Raw genomic sequence first — 21,815 nt, 5'->3', positions numbered from 1 at the left:
CATTTTTACATATTTGAACTCCCTATTTTCATATCCACATGCTGATATGTAATCTGTATAATTATGTATATATGTAGTCTTTGGTTGCCTGTCTCATCAACCTTGTATGGCTATTGAAGATCAGAGCTATATCTAATGCATTCTTCACAAATGTGCACTTAAACTCTAGTGTAGTGTCAAAATCTTAATTTTCAGTTTGTATTTGTCTATGTAATGAATTAAAATTATACCAAAATAATTAAAACTGAATTTTTAACAAAGCTATGAATTTAGAAATAAGAATTTAAATGGAAATTAATAATATTCTCCACATATCCTGGATTGAAAACATTAAGTTGGTCTTCCCCTTATTTTAATCACTTCCAATTGAATTCATTCTCGATAGGCCCCTTCCTGGCACTGTCTACTTTTTAAATATCACCCTCTGGGAAATAATCTTCCTCAAATCAATCATGTAAATTCAATACTCCTACGTCACTCAGCACCTACTGTACTACATAAATACTATGGGAAAAAGATGAATACAGCACTGGCTCTATCATTCATTAGTGAATTTTTGATTTATTTAATGCATTAAAACTTACATCATAATGCCCTTTACAGAGCCCACATACATATTCATTATTATCTGTGAATACTCCTGGTCACAGACTCAGTGTAAATTTTTGTTCATACCTTTCTTCCTAATTTTTATAAATCCAATGCACACAGTATATGGCTATCCTAGAATAATGTCAATGCTACCACTATAGAGGAAAAGGAAAAAATTTAAAAAGGGTATAGAATACCCATATCACCTTACTGAAAGTCCTCAAAACCTATGTCCTCAACATCAGACCAGATTTGTTCTTGGAAACAAATACAAAACATTCTATCTTATTTCATATTTGGCCTTTTAATTAATCTCCTATAGTCACTTGAGTATTTTTATGTATTAAGTAACCAACTGTAAAGATCCTTGCCAGTGGATGAAATCTCAAATTCATTGATTCACTCGTTAAATGTTCAATACTTACCATGTAATGGAAAATATGAAAGTTATTATTAAGTAAATACCCTTTAAAAAGGCTGGTAGGATGCTCAAATTCAGGTAAGTTACAATTAAATCTCACAAATCTATATATATTAGCACCTGCAAGGTTAACGGATTATTTGATCCTTAAATCCATACATCAAAACGATACAAATTCCTCATGGGTTCCAATTTTCAATTCTGAAATTTGCATTTCTAAATATTGTAAAGCATAAAACTGAGTCTCAGCACTCACTACTCACCTGCGTTATGACAATGAACACTGCAATGCCTGTGGATGCAGGGGTAGAATCCCACTGGAGAGGTCTGCTCTGAGACTTCTTCATTCTGACTATTGTCCAACCCATGCATAGACTCAGAAGTAGGTATAACATGTGAATTTGGGAAGCAATGTCAAAAACTAAAGGGAAATGAAAGTCGAAGTCAACCAAGTTTTCACAATACATAGAATTTGGTACGCTTTTTGTGTTCGGGTAAGATTACCATTCGTTTTGTTTTGTGAGTCACAAAAGCACAGGCATTTTTTTAAAGAGTAGCTAAGGAAATTCAATAAGAGATATTCATGCATAATAATTCTAAAGTATTACAACATTTCCAAACAATGCATAATGTTTATAAAAACATTAAAAGTGGCAATACTACTTTAAAATATATATAGACATATATTTTATATATATATTTATATATATGCCCATATAATACCTCTATTAAGTTCAACCTTGAAGACATTCTTGTTTCCCATTTTTCTAAGCTTTTATAACCACACATAATCCTGATCAAAATAATCAAATTTATAATATAATTTGTGCAATGTGGAAAATTAATCTTTAATTCTGATTTGTTAATCTTTTTGATGACTGAACTGTTTTATGAATAGCATTTCCTAAAATTATGAGTAAGAAACACTATGACAATAAAGTACATAGTCACTGTGACATCTAATTATGTCAGTTTTAGTTTCAAAGTCCTGAAGACAAATGGAAAGCTTGGTTAATTAGTGCGATGTGCCACCACGTGGCCATCACTTGAACTGCAGGGGAAGCCTGCTACTTTAAAAAACAGTAACAAAATTTCCTGTATTCAGTTCAGCACTCTAGGGAAACAAAAATCTATAGATGCTTCAAGTTCCATGCACATTTATTTTATAAACTAGTAGTGATTGATTTTTAAAGGGCCATAATTTTTCATAGTGGTGTATTCTGATGTGCATTTTGGAATAAATTTGTGATCATAATTTAACAAAGTGTCCCCCATAACACTGATATTTATGACTTTTATTCTTTTATGTAAGGATATTCTTGAAGAAACAGAGAAAACTAGCTCTAGTATATAGTGCTCATATTTGAAAACTGAAAGCTAAAACTCTATTACTGATACACCTTTTCAAATATATTTTGAGAGATTTTCCCTTGTCATCTAAATTAAAACTGGCTACTCTACATTTATACTAATGTATCTGTGGTAATGAATTCTGATAATGAATTGCCATTACATTTGAATACTATAAAATGTCATGGCCTATCAGATCAAGCACACTTTTCTTTCATCATACATTTTTAAAATCACTATGATACCAATTAATTTTATTAAACCTTTCACAAACACAGTTAATTACATAAAGAAGTTGGCTAAAGGAATATTCCTACATAAGCTGCTAAGTAGCTTATGTAGGAATTGATTCACTCATTCAGTGTACTTACCATGCAATAGAAAATGTGAAAGAAAGCTATTATTAAGCAGGAAATAATACATAAGCTGCTAAGTAGCAAAAACAAATACCTGGAAACCCCCCCTAATTTTCTGGCTTATTTCTTTATGTACTAAGTAATACACAGATGGATATACTATAAGTGGATAGGTAGAACACAGCTCATTTGTTGTTGAAAAATAACTAATTTCATAAACAATACACAGATCACACAAAAACTCCATTCTGTCTTGAATTTTAATTACTTTAACCAAATCTTCTGCTATAAGAACTACCAAAAATTAGCAACATCAATTTATTGCAATTCTAAAATGATACTTTTTTCTTAGTCTTCCATAAAAATGCCAGACAGCCTAAAACACTATATTAGCAGACATTCACAAATATTCATCGGTTTTTCATTTCGGTAATGACTTTACCATTGATTCGCTCTGTGTGCTTTGCCCCTTTGGATGTTAATTTCTTCATCTAAAATGCATAAGCTGAATTATTTCTAAGGTTCTGTCCAACATTATCAATCTACAATTCCATTAAACATCCAAAAGATTTCCAAAAGGGAGAAGCCAGAGCTCTAGACGTTTAGAAAGGCTAAGCTCCTCCTGTTCCTGCACAGGAGGTGCCCTGAAAATATCCCCCTCACAAGGAGAATGAAAGGGTCTTCAAGTTTCAGAATTTTGAAACAGTTGGCAACATCTGGATGAGTGGATCCAAAGATGATTAATGGCAATTATCACAAGACACCTCTAGAACAGTAATGAGACTAGAAGAAAAATGTGGAAATATAAAGAAAAGTAAATCCCAGTAGTAAATCCAAATATGAAAGGAGTTTCATATTGAAAACCTGCTTTGTAGAGCAAATCTGTTTTCCAGTATTGAGTGGCATATAACTTAATGTCCCTTTGAAGTTCTCTAAAATGTTATAATTACAGGACCTTTTAACTATTTTTTCCTATCATGCTTAATTGAAAAATTACTTCATAAGAGTTTCTCATATAAATAAAAGAACAAAGATGTGAGGTCAGCTCAATTATAGATGCATATGTGGCCTAATGTCAGAAACAGAAGAAAAGTTGGTGTAACAGAAAATGGAATTACAGTAGGGAAAAAAACCTTCAGCTTTGGGGTCAGAAAACCAGTTGAGTATGACCTCTACTGCTCAATAGCTGACTGACATGTGGAAATGTGCTTCATGTCACTGAGTCCAGATTCTTTATCTGCAAAATAGGGATAAGCATATCTACTTTTTGGTGAGGATAAAACCAGAGACTATATAATCCATATGCTTTCAAAACAATGAAGAGTTACACATATTACTTGTTATTAAGAAGAAACTAGAGAGGATATATGAGAATTCTGTAACCTTGTTTTCAGTCAAGCTGAGTTCTAACCAACATTGGACATAAAAATTGTATTATGATTAAAAAATTACGTATTTATGTGGTTTTTGTAATGCTGGGGATTAAATCCAAGGCCTCACACCTGCTAGGCAAGTGCTCTGACACTGAGCTTTTCCCCCAGACCAAAATTTTTTTTTTTTTTTTTTCGGTGCTGGGGATAGAACTCAGGGTCTTGTGCTTGCAAGGCGAGCACTCTACCAACTGAGCTATCTCCCCAGTCCCTCCAAAATAATTTTTGAAAGAGGAAAATGAACAAGCAGATCGCAAGTTTATCTTAAAAAAATAAAAAAGTGCTCAGAACAATACTCACATTCTGCCAAACTTCCCATAAAAGGTACCCCTATTCCATCTTTGGAGTACCTGAGGAATTGAAGAGGAACGTATTAGTGTAAATTACAAGTGTGAAAAAAAGCATTTATAATCAAAGCAAGCATAATTGTGGTGGACTAATTAGGATTAATTAGACGTAATGATGAACACAGTTTTAGTGGTTTTGAGTTACCTGGAGAAATGAATGTAATTAGCTAAAGCTGAACCAGCTTGTAACAGCAATGCAGTTGTCAGAACCTTTAAAATCATGTGCATGGGTCCTCCTTTCTTAATAGCCTGCCACAATGATTGAGCATAAATGCAAGCAATCACAAAGTACACTAGGACTAGTAGGAAAAAGAACTCATGTAACCCTGTGAAGAGAAGAAAGGGAGTTTGCTTCAGTAAAACAAAGCCAGTGCAGTGTTGGGCTGCTTTCAAGTCTTCCTGTCAATATACTTCTAGACTTTTTAAATTGGAGTCATAGCATTTATTTTTGTAAGGAAATAAAGAGGGAAATTATTTAAAAACCAATTTTTTGCTTTAGGACAAAGTTTTAACTATAAAAAGCTAGATTAAACTAACTACTTACAGTCAATCTATTAAAAAAACCAGCATAGAGGAAGCCCAAAGATTCACCATAAAATCACACTTTTGTTTGAAAATAGCAAATGAAAACAAAGATTTCAATATTCAGTTAGATATAATTTTTACCCTAAATGTGGATTCTTTTGTAAGAAGTTTAGAAATGGATCTATTCAGTCACTAACAGTATGCTATACGTTGACGATGCTTCTCAAAGTGTGGTCTCTGGGCCAGCAGCATCACCAGAGAACTTGTTGGAAATGAAAAACCTTGGGCCCCACCTCAGATATACTGAATCAGAAACGCTGAAGGTGGAACCCAGCAATTTGTGTTTTAGTAAGCCCTAGGGTGATTCTGAATCAACATGTAAGAAACATAGCTCTGGAATGCTCCATTACCTTGAATTTCCATTTGGATAAACACATGTCATATCCAAAGGTAAACTTTCTGCAGGTCTTGCCAAAGAGGAAATCCTATGGAGATCAAGTGACTTGACTCTACATTTAACTGGAACTGTGATACCAAATAACTGGCCACCAAACCAAGTTGCCAACAACATAACTTTATTCTCAAAGGCAAGTTAGGTGAATCTTATTCTTTGGAAATTCAAACAATGAAACATGGAAATGAAGTAGGCCATAAAAGAGTTGATGTTGGGACAGGCCAGATGAGTCAAACGAGGATATAATGAAATAAAAGTTTTGAATGAGCAGAAATTATGAGCAGAGAGCACTGGTTGGCAAAGACAAGAACAAAGTAAGAATGTGCAGATGCTAATATTAAAATGTTGCCAGTCATTACAGTGACCTCTAGTTCCCAGAAGCAGGTCTTCTCCATAGTCTTCATGTAACCTCATGATAAACACTACCTTTCTGGGATACCTGGAATCTTTCCCTGAGTGTTCATCTTTCAGAAATTTTAGAACATTTTTAATAATAATGAGGTTTATTGCTTACATTTACAGTCATCCCTCAGTATCCAAAAAGGACTGGTTCCAGGATACCACTGGGATACCAAGATACATGGAGTCCCTCATATAAAATGGTATGGTATTTGCATAAAAGCTAGGCACATCCTCTTATATATTCTAAATCATCTCTAGATTACTTATAATACCCAATACAATGTGAATTCTATGTAACTAGGTGCTATGTTGTATTGTTTAGTGAATACTGACAAGAAAAAAGTCTGCACATGTTCAGTGCGATTTTTTCCCCCAATATATTTGATCTGTATATTCATGGAAATAGAATCTGTGGATGCAGAGGGCCAACAGTACTTGGTCACACTCAAGATAGTCCCTAATATAGGACGTTTACATCCTAACTAATTCGAGAATGTCATGACAGCAGCTGTGAATAAAGCCATCTCCACAGAATCTGTGATGAAGAGTCTAAATTGCACCCGCTCCCCTTCTTATTGTGAACCCTGAGCCTGCTCCAATTTCCCTCGGGGTAAACTCCAGTTAATGAGCAGAAAAAGAACATTTATATTATATGGAAAATAATTTTGGAAAAGCAATGTTGAAGATACAAATAAAAGAAAAAAAAAAGACAAATAGTTCAACCTCAATCATTTTGGGGGCATGGGTAGGAGAAAAAAAAAGCAGCAAGAAGTTCTTCAGCCACTGGGTGTCTCCCCTGCTCTACCTATATAAGTAATAACAGTCACTTTCTAGAGCAGGTGAAAAAGTATGTTGACTTCAGGAAGAGAAGATCAAATAACAGAAGGGGCATACTTTCTTTTTAAATTCCTTACACAGAAAAGCACTGCAGTTTTAGAAATAATGGGACCATAATCCTCAGATTATTGTAGTACTGGAACAATACAAAATACAAATGCTAACCATATTATAACAGCTGTGGGTCAGTAAAATTCCTTTTGCTATCCTGTGTCTTGGATCTTAGCTTTTATCTTTCCTTCTTTGTATTAAAGAATTAAAGCATTCTATTTAAGATTTTATTTATAATATTTTATAGAACATCCATTACAGGATAAAGTTTCAGGCTCCCTTAGGTTATGAATTTACTATGAAAAGAAAACCCTCAGACTAAGAAATCAGAATAATGTGGGAGGAGGTACTTTTAAAAATAAGACATCTATCACCAGCAAAAAAATATCCTAGGATTATTCAATGTTAAATGTGTCTCTCAGAAAGGGCCAACATTATAGCCAACAAAGTAAATTATTCACAGAAATAATGTATTAAAGGAATCAAACTAAAATATTTGCCCTATACTTTGTTCACTAAATTTTAGATAAACGATTCTTTCCTTGAGCCCATCCATGAGACACTTTAAAGATAAAAGGTTGTGTCTACACTGTTTTTAAAAATTTTAATATTTTAAAGTAGTACATTATAGTTTTACATAAGGGTTCATTTTGACATAATCATACATGCATAGGATATAATTTGCTCCATTTTAGTCCCCATTACTTCCTCTTTCTCTTCCTCCTTCCTGCTGTTCCCCTTCCTCTACCTATTGGTGTTCCCTCTATTTATTTATTGTTTTTTAAGTTGGTACTTTACAGAAGCTCGAGCAAAATAAGGAAAAAACCTCCGGGGCAGAAGGATCCCACGAAAAAGGAAAGGAGATCAGTGGAGTGGAGGAAGAAGATAGAGGTGAAGAAAGGTAGGAAGAGAGGAACTCTGGAATGAAACAGACGGAAATATGCCATGTACATACATAAATGTATCAAAGTATATATCTATAAAGCACTGTATTTTAAAAATAAATCAACCCCCCGGCAAAAGTCTGATTTTTTTTTCCTCTTCAGTTACCAATTTTACTTTTGTTATGCCACCAGGCTTCACAAGACCAAAAGAATCTGTGTTTGTTCACATTGATATGAAAATCTAATTTTAAAATAGGTGAATACTAAGTGTTAAGTGTCTTACTTAAAACAACATACACTAAGGAAGAAACACATTCTTAAATGAAATGTAAGCCTGGTGACACAGGTTATAAGGAAATGTGTAGGTTACAAGGCAAGCTTAAAGAAAGAACTGGCAAAATTAAGTAGGAAGAAAACTTAAGTGAATAGCTTCAATAACTTCAGTCCCAGCTAACTGATGGGAAAGCAGAGGAGGGTAAGAAAAGCAGAGACCTTGAACTGCTGCACTGCAGCAGATCTGCCTGCCTGTCCACTATCCTTGCTGTCTTGGTCCCAATGTACACCCTCCCTTATGTGCCCCCAAAACAATCAGAAATTCCAATACCCTTGCCAGCAGGAGGTAAACCTAACCCCTCTGACAGATTTGTTTACCCATACCATCTTTCTGATATCATAACTAACATTTCTCTTATAATGCTAAATAGCAAAGATATGTGACCTAATTCTGGCCAATGAAATGTGATGGGAGCTTCTGGGAAAGATTCCCTTGTTCTTAAAAAGAGATATCCAAATTGCCAATACCTAGATGGGATGCCCAGAACTGCTATAGGGAGCCAGCCTAAAGAAAAGCTGACAGTCAGAGGATAATAGGGTAGACAGACACTAAATAATCCACTCTGGAGAAGCCTTGGAATCTCTTCTTGTTTGAAATAATTATACCACTTGCCTTAGAGTTTTCTATTACTTTAAGCTAAAAACATTAAAACATATTACTAGTAACATGTTACCAATGCAACATTAAGATCCGATCCATTATCATTTGGAACATGGAGGGGAAAAGGGAAAACAGAAAAGCATAAACATATATGCTAAAATTAAATACAGTGAGATGGCAGATGTGAGAGCCTGTAATATTCCAACGAAAACCAGTCTATCTGCTTTAGGTAACAATGCTCTTGGCATCCTCGGGGCTTCTTTTGGTCTCTAACAAGAGCACAAATACAGTTAACAAGGATTTTAATCTATTTACAAAAGAATTTCATTTTATTCTACCTTAAAACATTAAGATCCTATTTGGTACTCTGTCCAGTGGCATCAAACTTGCCTCAGTTCATTTTGTAAAATCAGACCTACCCTATGGAATAGAGGATTAACCAAAGTCTGTTAGATATAAAATACTCTAATTGATTTGAAAGAAAACAGATTATAAAATTTAACCATGTTAACATGTAACATTAATTGCAGCAATCAGAAGCAGGTTATTCTAATTCAAACCTCCCAGACATTCAGTAATAGTCAATTCTTAGTTAAAAAAAAAAAAAAAAAAAAAAAAAAAAAACCATAGCAAATCAATTCTCCTGACTTGGAGCAGATAATGAGATAAGCTAGCAAACGTTTCTGAAATGAGCTAATTGGAGATTATTTCCTGGAAACAAATACCTGAGGGTACTGAATAAAAAGAATCCATCTTAAGCCTTTAAAAAAAACCAACACATCACCAAAACAATGTGGAGTATAGACTTTTAGGTCAGTGGTCCTGACAACAGAATCAACTGCAGAGCTCTGAACCAATGCCTGGCATCCCCTCCAAACCAAATCCATCGGGCTGTAAATGTGGATTTTTTACAAAAGCTTCTCTAGCTATAAACACAGTGATAGGTTTAGAGCCAACACTTTGGACTTGAATGTAGAATGACAAAGAACTGCAGGCATTTTAATCAATACAATGACATGATCTTTAGGAATTAAAAGTAGTCAAAATTAAGGCTGAGTACTTTTGGGTACTTCTGGTATTTTTGAATAATCAATCCTGCACAGAATCTCATGCTTAATGAAAATACACATTACAGTGAGGTTTTGCTCCTTATTTAAATATTGTCAGCTACATAACCAATATAACTTTCCCCATTTTAGAATAAGAAAGAACTTTAAGATATCAAAGTGAGAATCAAATCAACACCAGTGACAAAAATCAGGAAAAGTTAAATTAGAATGAGTCAGAACTAAGAAGTAAAGCAGAATGTAAATCCTAAAAGTTAGCTACAACTCAGGATGTTAAGGAAAACACTAGAAGATATGAGCAAGGTTCAGGAACAGGCAGGTAGGTATGGGTGGCATTTAGTGACCAGAGAACAGCACGGGGCAGAGATGTGATTGCATTAAGTTCAGATGTGAAATTGGGATGAGGGAAGAGACCAGAAATGGGGGCCTAGAAAAGGAAACAAGAAAAAGCATATCATGATTCTCAAATCCCAGGGAGCCACACAATAAATAAGACAACCTCTTGAGCCAAAGATCTACCTGGAAGGCAGTGGGCGAAAGGACAGCGCATCTGGACTCCACTAGAGGCAGTAGGATTGGCATGTAAATGATTAGAGCAGAGTATTACTTCCTGGTAAGCCCTGCCTGGCCCTAAAAATTGGTGTCACAAGAAATAATGAAGTCATACAGTTAAAGTGATCTTTCTTTCCCTTGGTTTCTTAGAACAGCTTTATTAAGGAGGCAAAACTGATGTATATCATGAAATGCACTCAAGGTTAGTATATGATAATTTTTGGTATATTTATACAGTTGCGCAACAACCACAATTCAGTTTTTTGGTTTTGTTTTATCTTTCGGCAGTACTGGGCCTTGAATATGCTAGGCAAGTGTTCAATCACTAAGCTATATTCCCAGCCTACAATTTAGTTTTAAAACATTTCCATTGCTTCCAAAAAGTTCCTGGTACCTGTTTGCAGTAACTCTCAATCCTACTCTCAACTCCAGGCAACAATCCATTTTTTAAAAAATGTTTTTATTAGTGCATTATAGCTATACATAATAGTGGGGTTCATTTTGACATAATCACACACGCATGAAATATAATTTGTTCCATTTCAGTCTCTATACCTCTTTCCTCCCATCCCCTCCTCTACTCCACTGGCTTTCCCCCGCCCCCCCGTCTATTTATTGTTCTTATACATTGGTACTTTATAGGTATACATAAAGGTGGAATTCACCATGGTACATTCACACATGCACTCAGCATAATTTGGTCAACATCATTCTTCTTTTCCTCCCCTTTCCCTTCCCTCCCAGCTCCCTTTCAACCCCCTTCTCTACTCCATAGATCTCCCTTCCATTTTTCAAGGTGCCTGTTAAAAGGGATCTTAAAAGTCATTTAGTCCAGTCATTCATCCAAGACATCAGATCTGGATTTCATCAATGCCTTTTCAAAATATGGAAAATAAATGTCAACATCTTTTATAAAGATAAAATAAATGGTCAGACTAGTGTTCAATAATGATCCACACTGGTCTAAGGTTATCATTAGTGAAATCTAACCTTTAAGTTCATCTGCATTCAAAAACGACATGAGTGGTTTAGACTCATTTCCCTCACAGAAAGAACTTTTAAAACTACTTTAAAACATTAGCATTCCCCATCTCTCTACAAAATTTTTCAAACCAATATTATAAAGCTATATGCATCCTTTATACATTTATTTGTGACCTACTGTCTATTACACATGCTTTTTTACTTGCTTTTCTAGCTGTGGCAAACCTATACTTTGAACTAAACAGTAGGTTAAGTCTAACATGGCCTCATTTTTGTCCCACCCTCCACCCATACTCTTCAGGGCCAATGAGATGCAATGGAATTAAATTCTTCTCTAAGTTGATTGACTTTTTCAAGTGGGAAAATAACTCACAAAGAGGTAAACCCTGAACACTTTTCTTTGACAGATGGCCTATGTAAATCCGTACTCCAACATGTTAACCAACAAGTCTATTATACTTCATACTGTGTTTATTGAAATCACAAGAAGCCCTTAATTTCTGTTAGGGCTAGGAATCTCATTTCAGTAGGGCAGAGTCACCTAAAATTTGATGAAATGAGTCTTATGGAAGTAAATCTGACTCCAGAAAACTTTATAGTTCCTACGCACCACTAAAGGCAGTTCCTAAATCTGTTCAAACCTAGTGAAGGGATAGCCTTACAAAGTAATTGTTTCTAAGCTCAACCTCTGAAATATCAATTTAGAGTGCTTTCTTAACATTTTTGTTTATAAAAATAATGCTAGGATATCATAAAACAAAAGATGTAGACCGTACAGAGCAGACTAAACCCTACACATCTCTACCATTCAAAATAAACAATTTTACTTTTGTGATTTTTGCTTTATTCTCTGCATTTTTAAATACACTTGAAGTCATGCAATATAAAATTTAGTGTTCTGCCTTTTAAACTTAATATTATAGCTATCAAAATATTATCAGAAAATTCATTCAGCCATTTCCCTAATGTTGAACACACAGATTGCTTTAAATTTTTAATATTCTAAAAACACAACATGAAGGTATTTTGCATATGTCCTTTTTTGTATTTAGGATATATTTAAATAGGTTTTCTTACCAGATTCTCTAGCACTAAAATGGTCAAATGGATTTCCTTCAGCATCTGGGTTTAGTAACACCATTTCAAAGGGGATGTCTTCCACCTGAGAATTCTCCTTGTCATCTCGGCATGTATACTTGTCTGCATAAAAGACGTGCCATGTTTGTGGAGATGGAATCTGGGACACTGTCAGATTATGTTCAGTCTGGTTCATTGTCACTTTAAAGAGAAAGAAAATAGTACCTTTCAAAGCAAAATTCTTAAATGTGCTCACTTTTCCAGTCATATAATCAATCTAGGGGTTAGAATCCTTTTTTTTTTTTTTTTTTTTTTCACCTCAGAAACACAAGCCCAGGTGTAATACTGGAATAAGGTGTGTAAATTTTAAAGCAGATTAAAATGTTGCATTTTATACAAAGAAATCACTATTAAAATACATGAAATATCACAAATGAGAATGGTTTCACTGAAACTGAACTTACTGTGGTTAAAAAAAAAAAAGATACACCACACCATTTATCATTTTAACCACTTTTAAGAGAACAGTCTATGACACTAGGCACATTCACAATGCTGTGCAACAATTACTATGACATTTGACATTTTTAAGTTACTTCAGATAAATTTTAAATGGAGCATTCAACTTAGAAAATCATTATATCTAAAAATTATGTCTGACAAATAGTTTTTCAAAAAATTTTTCCAAAATATTTTTCTGAGTGGTCATTCTTAATAGTAGTACTGGGCTGGAAGTGTAGCTCCAAGACAAAGTGCTTCTTAGGCCTTAGGTTTGATTCCCAGCAAACATCAAACCAAATAAAATAACAATAACAACAACAACCAAAAACAAAACAAAACAAAACAAAAAAAACCATAGCCACTTAAAGTAAAAAACAGAAATTACAGAAGATGAGATGAAAGTTACGCTGGTTCAAGTCCATACAAGGTAATACGACATATCAGGGAAAACTCATAAAAATTGGCATCAAACAGATCTGTATTTGAATTCTGGCTTCAGATGACCTTGAGCAAGTTACATATACAATAACACTCACTTTCTTCATTTGTAAGATGAAGATAATACCTATAGCAAAGAGCTGATGCAAAGGCTAAGTTATATGAGTCACCCAGCATGGTATTTGTCACAGTAGTTCCTCAATAAATTGATTTTCCTTCTTTCTTTAAAACAAGTATACTAATAAGGGTTCTCAAACTAGGGTAATCCTGCTTTCCTCTAGGGCATTTTGAAAATGTGTAGCGACAATTCTGTTGTCACAATACCCGTGAAGAACTTGGAGGGAAGCTGTGCTAAATCTCATGTAAGCCAGGTAAAGTCACAACAAAGAACTGTTCCTCCCTAAAATGCTAACAGCACCCTCTTTCGAGAGGTACAAAATAATATCTATGAGCTCTTCCAGATCTAAAACTATGATCTGCCCTAAGAGGTACTGAATAATGCTACTGTGAAGCTGTGGGAAAGTAGTGTCTCAAACTCCAGATACCTTGCCAAACAGTAGAGTTCGCAGAGCAAGTCTTGGCTTTGTGATTCAGCAAATAAATTATATTTTTATAAATTTTCTTTTTCAACAGTATAATAAAGATATCTGTCTTATCTAGCTCAGAGTTCTTCTGAGGACAAATGAGACACATAAAAAATTCTATATTAAGATATGTGGTTTTATACAAAGTAGAGTATTCTTAAAGTACAGATTACCTTTCTGGTCATACTTTACTTTGAACTGCTCTGTACCTTGGAAATTTTTCCTAATAGAAAATTGAGGAAATGTTACATATAGGGTGTTTTTATGAGTGAGATACAGATGTACCTAGTCAAGATGCAAATTTTGAGGACCCGAACTTTACACCCATTATTAGTTAAAATGAATAAGAGGATCTGACTCATAATAACACAACATTGCTTTTTTGGTTAATATAAATTAGCAGACTTTATATTACTTTTTTTTTTTTTTAACTATACAGTTACTAGAAAAATGTAGCTAAGACTCTATTTTCTGATAAATTTTTGAAGACCTTTAATAAAAATACAGTCAATCGATAGTTCAGAAATGAGACTGTTTAAATATGAGGCGTGCAATTACATAATCTGGACCTCATTATAAAGGTTCTGCTGTGTTGCTCTTCTATCACTTGCACTGTTTCTCTTAGACAAGACAATACAAAAACTCATTATATTTTCATCAATATACTTTTTGATGTTTCATTTTAAATTATGTGGAAACAAAAATGTGCTTCATAAAGTGATACTGGCCTTTAGTTTTTCTTTTTCAGCAAGCCTGGGAAGTGAGCCTCTTGACAAAATTGTATGTCCATTGTTTGTGAGACAAAAGACTATAGCACAGCACGCATATTCTAGGTTGGTGTAATTAGTACCTCAAATATTAACAAAAACTGAAATGCTGAGAACGGTGTTGAATGGCTAATTTCCCAATCATATTAAAAAGGAAATGAATATTATTAACCAAAATACACAGAATAAAATGTTAATACATTTAAAGAATTTTAATACACCAAATATACAAAAAGAATTATATATATAAGATGTAAAAAACAATATCAAAATGTTTTACATATATTTAGCTCCTGTAATCTAATAGCAAATTATCCTGAATTTCATGAGATTTCTTTTAGATATAAACAAAAACTCACCTTTTTCAGTGCTTTTAAGTGCTTTGTTTGCTTGTTTTTAAAACCATCAAAATAGTTTTTATCATTAAAAAAAAAAAAAATCTGGCCTGGAGACACAACTCAGTGTAGGGCACTTGGCTTGCAAGGCCCTGAATTTGATCCCTACCACCATGTTCACATACACACATAAGAAAAAAAAAGAAATATGATATGCTATAATATTCGAGGACAAAGGAAGACTGAAAATTAACTTCTGAAACATTAATCTGAAATAATCAAGAAACATTCAGTACCATGAGATTGTTCAAATCTACTAATCTCTTCACAGTGCACAGGAGTTGGGCATCATTAATGAGTTCATTACCAAACAGGTAAAAGACTACTAATTCCTAAAAGTCTTCTTAATAGCCAGGAAATTCAATTCCTACAAATAATTATTTTTAAGTATGTGATATTACTACAGGGTCATAAATTTAAGAATATACATTTTGTTTCAATGTACTTAAGCACCTAAATAATAATATGAGAACTAACATATAAAATATGAGAACTAACATATAAAAATTCAAGACATATTTTCTCAAGACTTGGATTTTGTTATTGGGAAAATAATTGATGAAATATATCTATAACTATGTATCTATTATCTATCTATATTAAGTACTTAATTTATTTCAGGCCCTAATATTAACAAAACAATTTTTAATGTTCTAAAATTCCTGTTTCCTGATATCTTCTGTTCCATAATTACAAAGAATACTTTTGCACTCTACAGAAAGGGAAAAAGAAAATAAGAGAAGATACAACAGCAAAAGACTTCAATAAGTTATAGTCCTACATATAACTCTATCCCGGAGTAACCTTTAGAATTGCAGCATTTTAGGATGGTCAAGAGCCTAGAAACAGTCCAATTTGTGGAACAGGTAAGTAAAGTGAGGCTCAAAACAAGTCCTTGTTATAAGTCACCAGCAGTGATTCCCAGTGCAGTGCATTTCTTATTGCCCCATACTTTCGCCCTGTATACAGAAGGTCTGGGAATGCTGGAATATGAAAATGATATTTTTAAGAGTATGTAATATATGGTATAATACTAACCACACGATAACAAGAAAATAAATCGGTGTTTTTATAGCCCAGGGATTTAAACTGCCTAATAAAGTTTGTTTTGCTTTTAGGGGGTTAAAAAACTGTAGGAAAATGCCTTTAATAGCTTAGTTTATAAGGAAAAAAAATTTAAAACAGATCTAAAAAGCATAAACCAGGATGTTTAATTCAGAATGCTAAATTTAACCATATTTGAAATTAACCAATTTAAAATTATAGGCAGACAAACAATCAGACACTAGGAAAAAATCTATTCAGATTAGTGTCCAAAATACATGAAGAATTCCTCCTAAGTGATAATAAAAAGCAAAATAATACAAAATGGACAGGGTAATAAATAAGCTATTAGCATAAGGAATGCAAATGGTTAATAACACAATTCAACAAAACTCCAAGATAATATACTCCTCAATTTTAAGGATCATATATGCTCAATTCGGCTCCTTGTCGTCTTCCTGGAAGACAATAATTTTTTACTGGAGAAAGGAAAAAGTCTTTGAGGTGTCAAAAACAAAAAGTGGTAAGGAACTGAAGGTATCATGTTCAAATCTGGTGTTTAGAAAGATCACTCTGGTTACAGAAGTGGAACCAATATGGCTATGGAGTGGCCAGGTGGGAGGCAATTTCAACAGCACAGGCAAAGGACTATGGCATTGCTGCAATGGATGGCAAAGACTGGCGCCCTGTACTTTTATGCCTGTCCTGATTGGCTGCCTTATGTGGGAACCAGATAGCTACTGGGAATGGATGTTTAGAAAGGGGAGTGTTTTACTTGCCTAGGCAAAAAGAAGAACCACCACATTCCAGATGAATCACAGAATGAAAGGGGGATAAAGAGGGAAAAAGGCAATTCCTACTTTTTCTCATGGATGCTTCAAATTTCTCATGTCTTCTACAGTCAGTTAACTCCCAAGGGGTAAAATGGGTAGAATGGCACATGTGCTTCGTTTCTAAATTATAAAAGCTATGCACTTGGTCTGGATGGCTATCATAACGCATGAGACAATGTTGATGAAAATGGATGAGAGGAAAAGCAAGCCTATCCGGAGGCAAACCCAGAGGTTTACAATGATGTGGTGCTAATATATCCCAAAGTTAAGTATTTTGTCACCATATGACTAAGTCAATGACATGAAACAGCATCCCTTGGCCTAATAAGTTTTATTAATAACTAACATACATGTTAGTGTTTAGCTCAGTGCTGGCAGATAATATGCATTCAAAAAATGCTATCATTGTTTCCATGCTGATGCTGGGTAAAAATACATTTGTCTCATTACCATAAAATTATACCAAAGTAAAGAGTTTGAATGAAGGAAAGGAATCCTTTATAAATTATCTGGATTTTTAAAAAATTTGAATGATAAAGGCAGAAAGAGGAGGTATGCATTTTAAACAAGAAAAGGTTATTTTCCTTAAAATTCAGTTTAAAATGTACCAAAGTGTTATTACAGTGTGATATAGGCAAACATGAAATATCTTGGTATGTACATATGTACCATAATATACTTCAACATACAAAGGAAAAAACCATATCTAATAGTCAAAGAAAAAAGGAAATACTCACTTGTCAACTGAGCTCTGGATAATTTTTCACTACAACTATAACCATGACTGCTTTCCTGCAGTTTTAGCCATTCCTGGGCTTGGAACAGGTAGAGTTTAGCTTCTTTTCCAATAGCTACTGCTATGTTGTTGATTCTGACACACAGAAGAGCATGATCACCTTAACATTAAAACAAAAATGATCAACTCGTTTGGTCTTGTATAGAACTGAGATGGTAGGACAATTCAATACCTATTACTTTAACACAATTTTTAATATTTAAAAACACATGTATTGCAAAAACAATTCTTAACTCTTAACAAGGTAGATCACAATAGAATAAACATTCCATTCAGATGCAAGAGATTAAAGTGTGAAGTGTGCTTATAATTCATCTGATGAATGATAACATTTCACTAAGTAAACAATAATATCTGGGGTATTTGGACATTCACTGTAATATAATTTCTGCCTCACTTTACAATCACTACACACCTTTTATGCTGTTCATCATCTATAGAAATTTCCTGCCAAAGTTTCTTTTGTTTTTTAACATGGGTTTAATATTTCAATTTATTTTTAATGTAGAAAATAAGCATAGGAAATACTAAGAAAGTTTAAAGAAATGTATTTTGAGGTACATATTTTACACCTAAGACAAAATTTTGCATGAGACTTTCACAAAAAAACTTTCAGAACAACATAGGTTGAGTAATTAACATAAAACAAGCCTGACTGCACACAATAACTACAGTGAAGACCCAGAACAGAAATGGCAAAAAGTAGGGGGATACTGGGTGAGGAGAGGTAAAGCAGGAGACTGCTTTTCACTTTAAAATCTTGCATTCTTTTTTTTTTTAACTTTTGTTACTAGATTTCTCATTTTGGTAACATAGTATCTTGATTATAATATATATTTTGATGATAAATTTGTGTATAATATACACAATAAATGTCTCTCTTGAATAAATTGGTTACATATAAATTGTCAAGTCATAAAAGTGACTCTAAAGCCCTGTTAACACCTTAAATTGCAATCTGAGTTATAGGTTGTTATTTCAGTATATTTTTAGTATTATTTTATTGAAGTGTAATTCACAAAAAATTGGTAATAACTAAATATATGAGAATATAATTATATATTATATATGTATAATGAGAGAAAAAGAAAATGTATTTGGAACCCTATCTCCAATCTGTCTTGAGAAATCTAGATTTAGCATATGTTTCTCCTCCATGTGTACCAGGTAATTATCATAAACTTATTAAAAACTATTAGGTTGTCTTCTAAGTCTGATGGTACAGCATCCACACAGTCTAGATTTTTCAGTACTGTCCAGATTGTGCCATTTATTATAGTGATATTACTATCACTGTCAACACTCAAAGTACTGTTACAGTGAGTTAAGAAACTGAAAATCTGAAAAATAATAAAACTGTTTAAAGGGTTTCTTCTTTACTCACCGAAGGTATATATTCATATTGGATTTTTTCTTTTGTCAGGTATATTAAAAATCAGATTTTTAAAAAACCAGGTTCCCCTGCTTTTTTTAAAAAAATTTTTATTTATTTTTATTTTTACAGACTGCATTTTGATTCACTGTACAAAGTGGGGTACAACTTTTCATTTCTGTGTTTGTACACGATGTAGATTCACACCATTTGTGTTCCCCTGCCTTTATGCCACCAATTCTTTCTCAGGACTTTATATTCCTTTTCCACACCAAAAGTACTTTTCATTTCTATTATCTTCTTCCTAAGAATCCTTTTTTGGCCAATATTCTGATCCCCATAGTTCTCTTTTAATGCAACTAAAGGTTATTTAAACTAAAGATCCTAAGTTCCCCAAGACCAAATTATTTGAAATAACAGTACTAGCCAAATTAAGAGTATCAAGAAAAGCACTGCTATTTTGAGGGTAAAAGTAGATGTAACAAAAATTAAAGTGAATTGCAAATTGATTCATTGAAGGAATGATCGCTGATTTTTGCGGAATACCAGACTGTACCAATCAAAAGCAACTCTGATTTCAGATGGGCCAAAGAGAATATCAACGGTGAAATTTCCAGGACACTATACACTATGCAATTTCCATCAATTTTTTTCTAGGCCCTATGATCCATAGTAAATCACCCAAGTAACAAATTGTTCTGGCAGTCAACTAGATCACAATCACTCTGCTCCGAGAGGTTTTACCACCCTGGTCTTTAAAAAAAAGAAAGAAAAAGAAAAAGAAAAAAAAAAGAAATCCAAGTTCCTGGCTTACATTCACCCTTAAACAGTGACCAAGTGAATGTAATCAGGCGGATCGGGAATGGACAAACGATGCTTGTTCGGGGGAAGGATCTCAAAAAGATGCAGCCGACCAGTCATCTGCGTATCGTTTGCACGGGGCGGGCTGGGACAGCGGACCCCGGCTTTCAGGTGCAGGACACAACCTCTACTGGCCAGGGGCTGCAGTCGGGCTTGGGACGCAGCAACTGTGGGCTGCCAACGCATCCCACGATCCCGGAAGGTTGCGGAGGGGGCAGGGCTGCGGCGACGCCGAAGTGCAGGTAAGGCGGGCGAAGTGGCCGGGTTGGCCCGACGTGGCGGGGAGGGGCTGGGCGCCGCCCGCCCTGGGCCTACCCCGGAGGCGGGGAGGAGAGGCCCCGCGGGCCCTGCTGGAGGGGCGGCCCGCGCGCCTCCATCCCTCTCCCCGCCCCGGGGACCTACCGTGGAACTCGAAGTGGCCGATGCTCTGGCCCTGAGCGTCTCTGGCCGCGGCGCTGCTGAAGCTGCCCCGCAGGGTCTTACCCTGGCTGCCCTGCGGCCACCAGCAGCACGTCAGGGCCACTGCCAGCAGCCGCAACCCCCCCATCCCCGCCTCCCGATCGGCACCCGCACCCCGGGCCCTAACCGCCTGCGGCCGTCAGCCCCACGTCGGCAGCGGGAGGATGGGTGGGGCCAGCGCAGCGGGCCCACCCCTCGGGAGACCAACAGCCAATGAGGCGAGCTTTCCGCCACGAGCCCAGCATATTCACCAATCAGAGGCAGAAGTGGGCAGGGCATGCAGATCCGTGCGTCCCATCACTCCCCAGGCTTTTGGCTAGTTCCCGCCTTTTTTCATGGAGAATTAGGAGGATGTTGCTTCGGGTTACGGAAAAGCTTTCGCCCTTGTTGGCCCAGCGCGTGGTGTCAATGCGCATGCGTACGCGCTGGCACAGGTCGGTGGCACCTTGGAGCGGTTTGTAGGATTAGGAAATTGCTGAAAAACCCAGAGGGCCATTCCGGTCAAGAAAGGGAGATTCCCTTAGAGTTGGAACCATTTTATTTTTCTCCTCCATGCCACTATGTCTTACTGAACGCATCCGCTTTAATGTTTCAAAGACACTTACATGTCCAAAATATAAGACATGAGTTCTGGCACCCAACTGATTTTTCATTCCTAAGTTCCCCGTCTTGAATTATATCATCACCCAGCAAGACAGACGGCTGAGAAATGGAGCGACTACTCTCATCACTCCTTGGCATCCCATCAATTCAATTGCAAATTTCTTCTGGTGATAGTAGGAAGCAGCAGCCAATGGCAGGGGACCTTCCTCCAGGCTTATCTCTCTAATAGACTACGGTCTACCTCTATCTTAGAAACACAGAAAACTTTAGGAAACAATATGATTGCATCACTTTCCTTCAAAGGCTCTTTAGTACACAGCCCAGACTCTAGGATATGGCTCTGTAGTCTTTCAAATTTCCATCTCTCTACTACTCTCCATCCTTATCACTGCCAGTCCATAAACACCCCAAGTTCACCCCTCTACGTCTTTGTCATTTGCAAATCCCTCTGTTTGGAATACTTCTGCTTACCCTACCACTCAACCCTATGTCACCTGCTTGTCCCTACTATATCCCCCATACCCCTGCACTTTAGGAAGCCTTTCTCCAACTCCTAACTCTGTGTTAGTTGCCCCTGGACCTGAAATCCTTTACTTCCTTATCAGGGCACTTACTGCACTGTATTGTATATGACTTTTGATTTTTCTGAATCCCTCACTATGTTTTTAGGTCCAGTGGGTCAGAGACTATTCCTGTCTTAATGAAAGTAGGAACTCAAAATTATTTCATGGAATAAGTGTACATAAATTATTCTCATTCCACAACAAATTTTAAAAACATATAAGCAAGTTCTCACAACACACCTCCCAATTTAGAAAAAGAAACCAGGGCAACATCTGTAGTATACCCAGCATTTTCAGTATCTCTGGCTGACCAAGAACAAACTTGAGGTATTAATAT

At 35.4% G+C, this 21,815-nt stretch overlaps 1 protein-coding gene across 2 annotated transcripts in view; it reads right to left on the bottom strand.

Annotated features, from left to right (window-relative positions):
- Window positions 1-20,477, bottom strand: part of GPR180 (G protein-coupled receptor 180) — a 29,295-nt gene extending 8,818 nt beyond the window's left edge. Inside the window, exons 1-6 of one of the 2 annotated variants that reach the window (XM_079137500.1) lie at window positions 20,256-20,477; window positions 17,562-17,720; window positions 12,263-12,463; window positions 4,641-4,821; window positions 4,449-4,498; window positions 1,276-1,433 (exon numbers count right to left, since the gene is read on the bottom strand). In XM_079137500.1, the coding sequence (XP_078993626.1) occupies window positions 1,276-1,433; window positions 4,449-4,498; window positions 4,641-4,821; window positions 12,263-12,463; window positions 17,562-17,720; window positions 20,256-20,400 (894 nt within the window). In that variant the 5' untranslated portion in view covers window positions 20,401-20,477. The remainder of the gene's footprint in view (window positions 1-1,275; window positions 1,434-4,448; window positions 4,499-4,640; window positions 4,822-12,262; window positions 12,464-17,561; window positions 17,721-20,255) is intronic. The other variant, XM_079137501.1, reaches the window with a different exon arrangement.
- Window positions 20,478-21,815: the final 1,338 nt, after the last annotated feature.

Source organism: Sciurus vulgaris (genome assembly GCF_902686455.1).
Source record: "Sciurus vulgaris genome assembly, chromosome: 4".
In the NCBI taxonomy this organism is placed as follows: domain Eukaryota; kingdom Metazoa; phylum Chordata; class Mammalia; order Rodentia; family Sciuridae; genus Sciurus; species Sciurus vulgaris.
Note: the sequence above shows the minus strand (reverse complement) of the source record. Positions and strands in the feature narration are given on the sequence as shown.